The sequence below is a fragment of the Melampsora larici-populina genome (genome assembly GCF_000204055.1).
Source record: "Melampsora larici-populina 98AG31 unplaced genomic scaffold MELLAscaffold_80, whole genome shotgun sequence".
Taxonomy (NCBI): domain Eukaryota; kingdom Fungi; phylum Basidiomycota; class Pucciniomycetes; order Pucciniales; family Melampsoraceae; genus Melampsora; species Melampsora laricis-populina.
This window is the reverse complement of record NW_006768844.1, coordinates 54,006-66,963: the sequence shown is the minus strand read 5'-3', so window position 1 is coordinate 66,963 and position 12,958 is coordinate 54,006. Positions and strand designations below refer to the sequence as shown.

The 12,958-nt window shown below is 37.5% G+C and overlaps 2 protein-coding genes across 2 annotated transcripts; one reads left to right on the top strand and one right to left on the bottom strand.

Annotated features, from left to right (window-relative positions):
• Nucleotides 1–8,025: 8,025 nt before the first annotated feature.
• Nucleotides 8,026–9,509, bottom strand: MELLADRAFT_73508 (uncharacterized protein; the record flags this gene model as incomplete). Its single annotated transcript, XM_007417862.1, has 3 exons — nt 8,026–8,685; nt 8,806–8,872; nt 8,988–9,509. 3 exons carry the CDS (start codon nt 9,204–9,206, stop codon nt 8,537–8,539), a joined length of 435 nt encoding a protein of 144 aa, XP_007417924.1.
• A 387-nt stretch (nt 9,510–9,896) lies between these two features.
• On the top strand, nt 9,897–11,383 carry MELLADRAFT_73507 (uncharacterized protein; the record flags this gene model as incomplete). Its single annotated transcript, XM_007417861.1, has 5 exons — nt 9,897–10,166; nt 10,267–10,348; nt 10,456–10,569; nt 10,666–10,723; nt 10,801–11,383. 5 exons carry the CDS (start codon nt 9,993–9,995, stop codon nt 11,195–11,197), a joined length of 825 nt encoding a protein of 274 aa, XP_007417923.1.
• Nucleotides 11,384–12,958: the final 1,575 nt, after the last annotated feature.

The window sequence follows — 12,958 nt, the reverse complement described above, 5'->3', positions numbered from 1 at the left end:
TCAACTAAATCATGTACTCAGTTTTATTTATTTTAAAGAATCAGTTTGTTTTCCAACTAAATCATGTACTCAGTTTTATTTCTTTTAAAGAATCAGTTTGTTTTCTATTCAAGACTGGGTTTGTTTTTATTGAAAGAATCAGTTTGTTGTTTGTTTTCTTGTCAAGACTCGGTTTGTTTTTATTCAAAGAATCAGTTGCTTTTATTTTCAAGACTCGTATTGAAATCTTCACAAGATTATAATTGATCAATAACAACAATCGGTTTTGAAAAAGAGCGGAGAAAGTGAAGTGATTGGAAAAAAGGCTTTGAAAAATATTGGAGAAAGTGAAATGTTTGAAAAACAATATAAAATTTCCTTTGATGACTAAATTCCACCTGTGCCTCTCCTCATCCACAACGAGATTTTTAGATCTTCTAATAATTGAAAGTGTAGATTTCTGTTCCTTAGCTCAGCATTGGAATTATGGTAGCGAGCAAGTGTATACCCAATCTGAGGATCCAGTCGATTCGGATGTACCTCAACACCATGTTCTGTTCGATAATCAATAACAATTTGGTCTTTTTCACCTCGGTCTTCTACTACCATGTTGTGTAGTATGATACAACATAAAATGACATTGGTCATGTCCGTTAAACCCCAAAGGCGACATGGTGCTACCAGGATATGCCAGTGTGCCTGGAGAACACCAAAAGTACACTTGATGTCCTTTTGGACAGATTCTTGATGCTTTGAAAAATAGCTGCTGGCTTCATCAGCAGGCCGATGGATCGATTTGACGAGGACTGGCCATGAGGGATAAATCCCATCGGCCAGGTAGTAACCTCGAGTGTATTCATGCCCGTTGATCTTGAAATGGACTTCGTCTTTGGTGCCTTTTGAAGTTCATATAAAGATTACAATCAGTTATTTGGGTTTAAAGGTCCATATAAAACATTACACTGACCGTTGATGAAGTTGTCAAAAAGCGGGCTGTTTTGTAAGACGTTGACACTGCAAGAAAGATAATATTTTCTGGGCAGAAAATTAAATTATTGATACACAAAAATATTAAGAGGCCAGGAGGAGAGCAAAAAATGAATAAAAATATGCATCTTGTTCCCTGCGTTGAGAACTTCACTCTGCATATTTTTCCGTATTTTTACAGTCCATATTGATAAGTGTACTAACAATAAACCTTCACAATCATCCAATTACAACCTGTAACAAGCACTGAAATTTGGCTCATTAGTATTTAGAGAAACGTTTGATTTATGAAAATACTCATAACTTTTTCAATTCCGGTCCAAAACGCTCGATTTTAGGCGCATTGGTAAGCTGGAATTGTCCTCCAAATAGTTCATAATAGGACCACACAGCATGCTGGTCTGCTAAAAAAGATATCATATTTTTTATACATTTGTACATACAGATCCATAGAATGATTGTCATACTAGCTACATAGTTTTTGATCTTATGAACGTTTGAGAGGAAGAGTTCAGCTTTCTAATGCACTTAAAATTGAGTGTTTTGAGGCAGATTTGACAAAGCTATAGGTGTTTTCAGAAATCAAAAGTTCCTCTAAACACTAATGAGTCAAATTTCAGTGCTTGTTACAGGTTGTAATTGGATGATTATGAAGGTTTATTGTTAGTACACTTACCAATACGGACTGTAAAAATATGGAAGAATATGGAGAGTGAAGCTCTCACCGCAGGGAACAAGATGCATATTTTTATTTATTTTTTGCCCTTCTCCTGGCCTCTCAATATTTTTGTGTATCAATAATTTAATTTTCTGCCCAGAAAATATTATCTTTCGTGTAGTGTGATGTCGTTGAGAGCACCTGGTGTGCCAAAGAACGTGTGCCATATATGCAGACTCTGTGAGGCCACTGCCTCAAGAACTACCGAAGTATCTTTTTCTTTTCCTTTGAATTGACCAGCCCATGCTTGAGGGCAATTTTTCCAAAGCCAGTGCATACCATCTATGCTACCTTTACATCCAGGAAACCCTCGACGCTCGTTCTCCTTCAGTATAGTCTCAAGTTCAGCAGAGTTTGGGGGCCTGAGGTACTCTTTTCCATATATTTGTATTATATCTTGTACAAAGGTCTTCATACTTTGGAGAGCAGTGCTTTCCCCAATCTTTAAGTATTCATCAACAGCATCAGCCGAAATCCCGTAGGCTAGCTGTTGTATTGCTGCCGTCATCTTCTGAAATGTTGAAAGACCTAGTTTTTTGCAACAATCCTATGTAGAATACAAATTGACTCAGCATCATCTTGACCAATATTGAAACTATGAAGGTAAATAACATACTCGGCGTTGTATCCAGTAGATATTATGGTTCTGCAGATCCGTAGCAATCTTCCCAAAGAGCTCAGGACTCATTCGAAACCTCCTTTCAAAATAAGCACGAGGATACAGAGGTGATTCTACAAAGTAGTCTTTTTGTAGACACTGGTCAGCAGTGATCCGGTCACGCTCAATCATCGTTCGTGTTCTTGGTTTGTCGTCTATTTCTGGTTGATGTAATAAAGATAATAGCATCTGGTCATATTCTTCATCTTCATCTTCATCGATGAGCCTTGAGATTCGTTGAATGATTTCTCTCGAATTCATGTTGCATATATGTAAAACACGGTTTTTGCAGGCAAAGAGGCGCAAGGGATGAAGAAAGTTTAGCTCTAGTCTAGAGCCAAACGACTGTGGAACCAGGTGTCAATGCGTGGTTCAACTCTTACCTAATCCACTTTTAACGCCAACGACTGTGGGAAATGGCATTGGATTAGTTGACCCCGGCTAAAAATCTTTAACTTAGGGTTAGCTAACTACTTTTTAACGCAAACGATTGCGGGTGCTCTAAGATTTCCAAGGTTCAGACTATACAAACATTGAGAACCGTCATTATGACATTATCATTCAACAACTACCCAACTTTGCTTTTATTCATCTTCTTAGAACCTTTAAACTTTGCTTATCAATTACCAAGCTTTGAAGGCCTGATTCTACAAACCTTGAAACTCAAACCGTGTGTCTTGTTGCTTACTCTATGTGCCCATTCAACTTTGTTTCTGATTAGACTCCATAATCAGTGATTCCTGTAATATTCCTTTGGTGGAATTACTTGTAAGGGAGTAATCCTTGAGTACTGATTATATCATATTTGGCATTAATCTGATATAAGAAACTATAAATCTATGGGGAAAATTCTATTAGTCAGAGTGTAAAGTTCCTGGTGTTATAATAGACTTTAACACCACCTTCTTTGACCTGGCTTTGAATAATAAGAGGATCAAATTACAATTGAGAACTGTGCCTCAGTTGCTCTCATTTTTAATTATTATTGTAAAGACAATCATTAACCCAAAATATCTGCGCTAAAGCCTTTGGTTAAAGTTCCACTAACTGGAGTCTTTACTTGTTTATTCCAAGTGAAGCTCTTACACCCAAGTCTCTACCTGTTCATACTTGTAGATATTGTTTCTACACACCTTTAGTAGAAGTGATCAGACCTTGTACACGTAGTCACGGAAAAGCTACGGATTTTTTATTTTTTTTTTAAAAAAAAAGTCAATTTTTGTTTTACAAACCTCATCATAAGTTTTAATGTACATATATCATACCTAATAAAAATGGACATCATGAAGAATAAACATGCTGTCTAATTGATGATGTAGAGACAGAGACCCACGGTAAAGAGTTGAAAATATTTACCTGGTCAATCACCAATGGGTGGATCCGCCCTTGGCTGTGATGATGGCTTGAATTTGCTTGGGCATCAAGGCAGCTAGACGTTCCAATCTCTCAGTAGGTACACTCTCCTATGACTTCAACACATTGGCCTTCAAGGAATCCAGATCCTTGATCGGATGTTTGGTTGAGATATCAGATTTCATGAGGGACCAAAGGTTCTTGATTGGGTTCAGATTGGGTGACTGCGCTGACCATTTTAACTCAACTATTCCATCTTTCTCACACCATTTGGAAGAAAGTTTAGAGTGATGGACTGGAGCTCCATACTCCATCAAAATGTGATCTTTGGTATTGCTTGACTTGTGCAAAAAGGGTTCTAACAATTTTTCATACACTTGCTCGATAAAGTTGTCTGAGTTTTGAAAACCAGGCTCCATGATGACAAGCTTGAGCTTGAGCTTGTGTCCAGGAATGAAACCACCCCAGACCATCACTGAACTACGGCCCAACTTGAAAGAGGGTGCCAAGCAGGATGCCTCATACTTTTCTGTCACTTTTTGCCAAACTCAAACTTTGTGATAAGGCTTCCCAATTTCAAAGGTTGATTCATCCGTCCAGATGACTCGGTTACAATCATCCACTGTCCATGCCACATGATGTTTTGCAAACTCAAGATGTGCAGCTTTATGTTTAGCATTCCAATACAGATTGACTATTGCCACTCTTGAGTTGTAACCAAGTGATTTCAGAGCCAGCCGGATTGTAGTAGCACTAGCTTTTGTCACCAATTCCTGGACCAACTCACGCATGGGATCCCGGCAAGTTTTTTGACATCACACTCAAGATGTCAGAGATTGCAATTGGTCAACAGAGATGGTCAACCTGTAGGTTTTTGATGCTTAGCTGAACCTTTGATCTTGAATCTAGCAATGACAGATTGGACTGTTGTGACTGGGCATCCAAGGGCATTTCTGATATCAATGTTCCTCATCTTTGCTAGGTGCATTCCGGCCATCCAGTTTTTGATATCAGATGCTAAGGGCTTCATATCAAAAATTGGAGAAGTTATGGATTACGTGTTTGACCACAAGATGGGTCAACAGCAAAAATTGAAATCTCACAAAACCCAAATTGAAAATTAAAACCATAGCTTTTACAACACTATGTGTACAACCGTTTTATTGACTCTACTAGCCTAACAGACGCTATTAGGCTCACAGATACCACCAGAATGGAATTCACATACACATTGTCAGTCTAACATTTTCCTTTTGATCCTTTAGTTTTTTTTTTCAAATCCCCATTGTGTTTATCATTTTTCAAAAGAACAAAACTTGTAAACTGGCCCAATGCTTTAAATACTTTTCCTTTTAACTATGTATGTACACAATTCATGTGCAAAGGGTGTGGTGTGTTAAACCCTCCTGGAGGTCCGCTGTACTATTCCTGTGATTCATGCAAAAGGGGTGACAACAAAACGCCTAGTACAAAAACAATTTTTTGATTTTTGAATCATTTGATTGATGAATGATAAAAAAACTGATGATTTTTGTTTGTTCAAACCTTATTGCAGCTACAAATGATTGGATTAATCCACTAGGAAGACCATTGAGCACAACAGGATCATTCACTTGTGATGGAGGAATGAATCTAGATGATCATCTTAACCTAGACAAACCAAAGGCTTTCCAAGAAAGATCTATTTGTTGAGTCATTTTACAATCTTTTATTAATTTTCTACATCCTCAGAAAAAGATTACTCAACTTTCATAGTAATATTTTTGTGTATCTTGAGATTACACTTGAAATGTCTAAAAGTGCTTGAAATGACCTTTAGAAATATGCTGTTATACTGATTTGTTGAATACTATGAGTTTTAATTTTTTGAATGGTTTTTAAACAAATAGTTTGCTGGCAGTCAAACCCATCAAATACCCCAGAGTGTTATTATTGCAAGAATCAACAATTGAACCCTCACTGCCAGCAAGAGTGCAACTATACTATAGCTGTATTGGTATAGATGAGTATAGTAACAGGTTGTGGTACTATACTGGCAGTGAGTATAGTATTGGTACTTTGTACTATACTGCTAAACTCAACAAAGTCCTACGCTCGCGCATCCTTGCGAGGCGTCAAGCAAGGGACTTACGTCAAATGTGTACGTTCCATAACCTCAGAGATTTGGGTTTGGCAGGGAGCTTGCTTCAAGTCCTTATAGCTTTTTCCACACCAAGGATTTGGATATAGTCCAAGGAGAGAACTTGTGCAAGAAGGGATTAACTTCCTCAAAAATTGTAGTCTCAGCGCAAGATACTGTTGGAGCATACAGTGACCTATATATCAAATATAAAAGAAATCAATAGAGTGAAACAAATAAAACACAAAAGTGAATAAATGAATATGAGTGAAAAACATAAAACATAAAATTAAGAGTTCTTCCTTGGGAAGATGGATGTGTGATGTTCTTTGATCAGCCTCAAGTTTGTAATGGTTCATGAACCACTTCATCACCTGGTAGTGAAGCATATCTTTCTCGGTGTTGATGGACATGAGCATCTCTGACATCTCTTGTTGATTTGAAATAATTGGAATCAGCAAGAGCATGTTGTGAGTCCGAACTCGGGGTGATCATTCCAGGCATGGGCCTTGCTGGTGTGATCACTCAGGATGATTGACAAGGGGGAGCCAAAGTCTTGTTGGTATCGTATCCAGATGCTACAAAGGAATCTAAAGTAGGTTGCTTGTTCAACATCTTGGTATATAGGTCTAAAAGCTTGGAAGAAGGGTGTGAGAAAGGTGTTCAAGAAGGATAAGGATGTGATGAATTTAAGATGAAAGTTGATTTTGATTGATGATAATTGATGTTAACAAAAAAATTGGAGTAAATATAACGGAAGGAAAGACTTGTCAAAAACTATAATATACTGTAGTTTGTGGTTTGAGTGATCAATCAAAAAAGGGTGTTGCTTACCTTCATACCTCAAAATCAGTGTGTTTGCACTATGGGGTCAAAAAATTGACAACCAGAACAATCACCACTTGGATTGTTGATGAGGCTTTGAGATCAGACAGGTGGACAGGAAAAGGTGGTGATAGATCTTCCATCAAGGCAATTTTGAGGAAATCAGATTTCAAAAAGGCGGTAGATTGATCAGATGGTGTGGTACTGTGATATGAAGAGTGTGGAGGAGGCTGGTACAAAGATAGCGGAAATGGTGGCTGACCTGGCTCCGGTAGCTGGGGGTGTAGTGGACCCAAGTCTGACCCTAAAATCAAAGCATTTTTGCTACCTGGGTAGTTATGCGGCAGCGCTGCGCGCTGCATGTTTTTGTTTACGCTGTGTACCAGGCTTGCTTCAAGCAGATGATGCCCCAGATAAGGAGGTTGATCTTGATCCCAAGGAGGCTCTGATATGGTGGAATATAAGTTTGATTCCTTATTTGATTTAATCCTGGTCTAATGTTCTTATATGGCTATTTCATGATCAGATGAATAAGTCTTGATATCCGGTACTCACAAGTTTGGCACACAATTATCTTGCTACAAGTGCTACTTCCTGCCCTGTTGAATGAAGTTTTTCAACTGCAGCTGATGTCTGTGACCGCAATCAAGGGAGAAACAATGGCTCTATGTTTGGCGGAGGAGGAAGCTGCAAGAAATCATAAGTAAATTATGTAGTGGTGCTGTGTTTGTTTTTGTCAGAGCTGACTTCAAGAAAGGATTGAATTCTTAGTTTTCATTTTGTTTAAATTGTGTAATCATAAGTTGTAAACTACCAGACAAAGAATTCAACCCAATGAGTAAAGAAACCAATGATGCACTATAAATAGTCAAATATACACCAATACATCATACACATATGTTTGATCTTTTGAGCAATTTCTTGGCAAAGCCAAAATTGAACCAGTGAATTGCACCAGCAGTGATTTGGTTGGTTCTTTGAATAATTTGAATCATTCACGGTAAAAAACAACCATCCAATACATTACTGTCCAGTCAATGCAATGATACAAAAAATAATGAAAAATGAAAGAATGAAGGACAAAATAAGGTAGTATACACAGTATAGTGAAGTATGGTTGAAATATACTATACCCAGTACTTGGTATAGTATAGTTGAAATATACTATACCCAGTATAGTCAAGTATAGTATAGTATAGTATAGTATAGTTGCACCCTTGCTGCTGGCAAAGATACCTCAGATTGTAAAGTCTGAGGTATCCTTGGGTATACATTGCCTTGGATGTCAAGGATGTAGTCCAAAGTAAACAGGGGTGATTTAACACAGATCCTATGATTTCTTTTGTTTCTTTTTTCCTTGGATATCTTTTTTTTCTTGTCAACTTTCTCTGTTGGAAGGATTTCATCTTGTATGTACAATAGTCATCATCAATGTCATTATATACTACATGTGTTTCATTCAAGATACTGTTTAATGGTGCAAAGAATCATCAATGTGAACCAATGAAAGTTCATAGAATCAAAACCTAATGAAAATTGAAAAGATAAAAAAACTCTCAGAAATGAATTTGGTCTTTGCTTTACAACAATGATCAAGTATAAATAATAATCTTTGAAAGGTTTCATCTTTTTTGATTGATTGATTAATTGAAACAACAAAACCTGATTATATATAGGACTCGGAGATTATAAGAATAAGTAAAAGCATCGTGAAAAATATAATCAAGAAGTGTAAAGTAAAGTATAAAATTACATTTTCTTTTGATGGTTTTTATTCAAATAAGAATCCATTTGAACAAAACTGAAAACTTCTCAAAACTTGAAAGATTATCCCACCTTTAAACCAAAATCCATCACAACAAACCAATAGTTTTGATAAATTGTTGAATAAAGGTGATTAAGACGAAGGTCCAGATACAGGCGAAAGTTCAGAAGTCAAAGCAGCAGTAGAAGGACCCGATGATACAGTTGTAGCACCACCCGCTCCTTCCATTAATTCTGACATACTCGTTTCAAGCGAATCGATCCGTTTTCCTAGAAGGTCCACTTCAAAAAAGAAAAGAAAAATCAAATCAAAACAAAACTGATTAGTGTTTTTTCATTTCTTCTTCTGTTGAATAGCTTTGATTTGAGACGAGGTAAAAAGGGATAACAAAGCCGGCTTACGTCTGTCTAAGACGTCTACTTCTATTCTTGAAAATTTGGTTTCAAGTTTAGATAAAACACTATCAACCTATACATTCATACCCAAATCCACATTCCATTCCAAAAAGAAACCAAGAATCAATGAATCAATTCAAAATTAAATGAAATCGAGATGATTATTGATTTTTTTAGTTTGAATTTACCCAACCGATCAATTCAAGAGGACTAGAGATTTGATTTGGATCGATTTCAGTTTCAATATTTAAATTTTTAGATTGAGATTGATTTGGGTTGATTGAAGTAGATTGAGTAGGATTGTTTGGTAAGTTGGATGAAGTTGGATTTGAAGTTTGTAAGTTTGGTGTATTTGATGATGAAGATGATGAAACTAATGGTAATGTACTACTGGGTAATGGTGCCATTTTCTTTGCTTTTCTTTGTTGATAGTCGATTTGTTAATAAGGTGATGATTGTTTGAGTTGGTGTTGTTTGGAAATTGGTCGATCGAGTTGGAGGTACATTACATCAAGACGGATCGGTAACTCGTCGGGCTACTCGTAGTTCGGATACTTCTTCAAGGGCGTTTGCTGAGCAACGTTTCTTTATTAACTCTTTCAGCTCTCAAACGTGATTCAAACTTCAAAGGATAGAAGCAAAAGATTGTGAATCATGAAGTTGAACATCAATAAATATGATACAAAAATATTCCAAAGTCGGCAAAACCTCATCTCATTTGCCAACATGAAACTGAAAATTGGTTCAAGGTCTCACCCACAATTTACAAAGTTCAAACAGAGCTTTTGAGCACTGGTTTTCTATGACGCATACAGCCTAACACAGCCTGATATAAAGGCTTGAGAGCGTGTAGGAGTGTGCTGAGTATGTACATACATAAATATCTGGGTTGCGATTGGGTCTGATGTCATTTATGATGATGATCATGTCATAATAATCAAAGCCCCTTGTTCTTTGTGACCCCTTTCGACTCGAGGCGGTGTATGATGAACCCGTGAAGTCCGCCGTCCCGATGCACATTACTGAATGAGATCACGAGCTGCATGAATTGATAGCTGTTATAAATTCGGTACATCTTTTAAATCCAACGACTTCATATCATAATTCTTTGTCCTGTTTTTCCCTTTCATCCCTTACATAGAACTTCACACTTCAACGAATATCTCGTTAATTTTCATTTCAACCACCAAATTATGACATCATATATCGCGAAGAAAGTTGGTCATTCATTCTTAGCTTCACATGTAGCTGGTCTTGAACCTAGAGATCCTCAATACGAAATCACAACCGATCCTAATACTGGTCAACAAACTCGTAAGAAACGTGATGTACCACCTGGCCTTTCAAAGAAAGAAGAAAAGATCCTCGTAAGTAATTTCGATTGATTTCTTAAAGTTTTTGATTTGTTCATTGAACCCTTGGTGTCTTCTTTTGGGACGTTTTTTCTATTGGGTTTCTTTTGGTTAGCGTAAAGTAAGGAAACGCGCTCATCGTTTAGATAAAGGATTCTCCTTGTGCGGCTTTCGATTTGGTTGGACTGCTATCATTGGTATGTATAAGATCACTTTCATATCTAAACACTCATTCCAAAATAAATGATTGAAGTACTGACTGAAGTTTTTATGATGTTCGGTTCAAACTTTGGGTTTGCTCTAGGTCTGATTCCTGTCTTGGGAGATGTGGTGGATGCTTCGCTGTCTTACTTTCTGGTGATTCGTCCAGCTCGGAAGTGTGACTTACCTATGCTGTTGGTAGAACGAATGTTACTTAGTTTGAGTTCTTTTCTCTCGATCTCTATCTAAACACATACGAAGCTCTACGACCATAGCTGACGAGTTTTTGGTTTGATCAACTCTTCGAATCTAGATCAAGCTGTTTCAACAAGTATTGGACTTGTACCTTTTGCTGGAGATATCTTAATGGCGTAAGTAGATATCCAATTCACCATTCCCTTCATCAATCAAGATTCTTGAAAACTCATCCTACTTCAACTCTTTTCAGTGTATGGAAAGTAAACTCGAGAAACGCAGCACTATTAGAAGACTTTTTGATTGCTAGAGGAAAGGCCAACTTGGAAGAACAAGCCAATGGTACAGCAAGTCATCCAGTTGCTAAAGTTAGCAAAAAACAAACATCAAAATTAGTTGAGAATAGTAAGAAATCAGGATACATAGATGGTAAAACTGGAGCAAAAGCAAGTGATTTGAATGGAAATGATGATGTTCAGACAGGTCTTGTTGATCAAACTGGACCTTCAACTTCAACTTCGGCTAGTACTACTGGAGTCAAGAAGGTATCACCTACTGGTGAATTGAATTCTTCTTCAAAGGATCAAAGCCCTTCACGTTCTCGTTGGTGGTTTTCTAAAAAGAAAGAAACCAAACTTTCCACTGATTGAAAGTTGATTTGATCATTTTCCATTGTCTTTTTTTCATCTTCATATCCTTTTCAGTTTTATTATGAGGATGCATCATTAATTTATTATACTACAATGTAAAAGGAGTTTCCTATTCTTAGCTGATATTTAATTGTCTTAATCTCTCAAATCCTGCAAACTTTTCTTTTCAAAGTCGTCTTTCAACACAAATTCAATGTGATGGGTATGGGACAGATCCGTCCAAAAGCATATGGTTTTGTTCATAATGATAAGCCTTCTTACTCACTCAGAGTCTCAGACTGCTTATGACCTTCATATTTACGGTTTGGTATAATGGTTCAAGTTCCTTTAAGTTTCAGTCTGTCACACTTTCAGAGAACAAGATTGACTTTTTCAATCTGATGGGTGAGTCATGTGGCTTAAATGGATTCCATCATACTCTCTAGCGGTAGTTAGGAGTTTCCAATTGAGGTTTATGTGTAAGCATGTCGTCATCTGTTGATAACCTGGTGCTGTGAAAAGATTTCAAGAGCTCTATAGATTGTTAGGCTTTGAGTCTTACGTAATGAATGAGCTTTCAAGTCTTATAAATCATCTTTGGTGGAAGTTGTCATTGATTGAATTAGTCCGTATCAATGCATATATCTATGATGTCATTTTGGTTGGTAAAGAGGATGAAAGGAAAAGAAGTGATTTGGTTCTTGAGTGTGTATGATCTGTTTACTCTCTACACTCATCATGTCTCTTTTCTTTCTTGAATGAATTTATATCATATCATCAAAATTTCTGTTTTGCTTCTGATGTCAAAAGTGATAAAGACCAATTCCCTCGCAAAGTCAACAGTCAACATCAATTTTTTGTTGATCAGGAAACCCAAAAACAGCCAGATTCATTCCATTCCTCCATCTTGGCCGGAACAACCGAAAGATTGACGCACTCTTCACTGTCAGCCTGTGCTATGCTAAATCTCCAGTACCAGCCTCACAAACAAATTCAATTTTTTGTTACAAGAACGGCATTTGCGGGATGGAGGCTAAATTGACTAACAGTCACATTGGTTATCCATCTGGAAGGATAACTTTCTTGCTCGAGAAGTGTTAAAGTGATGAACCAGGATGAACCCGGTTTTCGATTGTTATTTCTGGTCAGGGTGAAAATTGACATGAGCGACTCAAGTGCACTGGTGGACGTGAAAGAAATTCTAATGGTACTTGGTCAGTGCGATACGTGATCTTTTCTGAAACACTGCTAATCTGTTTGATGATTTCAGATTCGAGTGATTTCAGTCAAAATGCTGAGCTTTTTCAGTCTGTGATGAGAGTTTGTGATTGAAAAGGCTACCAACTTTGTTCGGCCGTGGCGAAAAGTGACCTAGTCCCATGGCAATGTCGATGACCGAGCCTCCATCACGTATAAATTTCGGCTCAAGGTCATTGCACTCCTCCATCTCGGCCGGAACGCTAGGAAGAACGACGTGCTTGTCAGTCTGTGCTTTTGATTTGTGGGTTGGTGTTGACTTGAACAACGGTTGCATTCGATATCAACCTGGGGTGTATAAAACTACCATATCTCTGCTGCTCAGCGCGCGTGAAACTGATGAGCCCGGGTTGTGATCATGGTTTCTGGTCAAGATGGAAATTTTCATCAGGGGCTCAAGTGCACTGGTGGATGTGAAAGAAACCCAAGGCTTACTTGGTCAGTGCGATACGTGACCTTTTATGAGACACTGCTAATGTGATATGTTTGATGATTTCAGATTTCAGTGATTTCAGTCGAATTGCG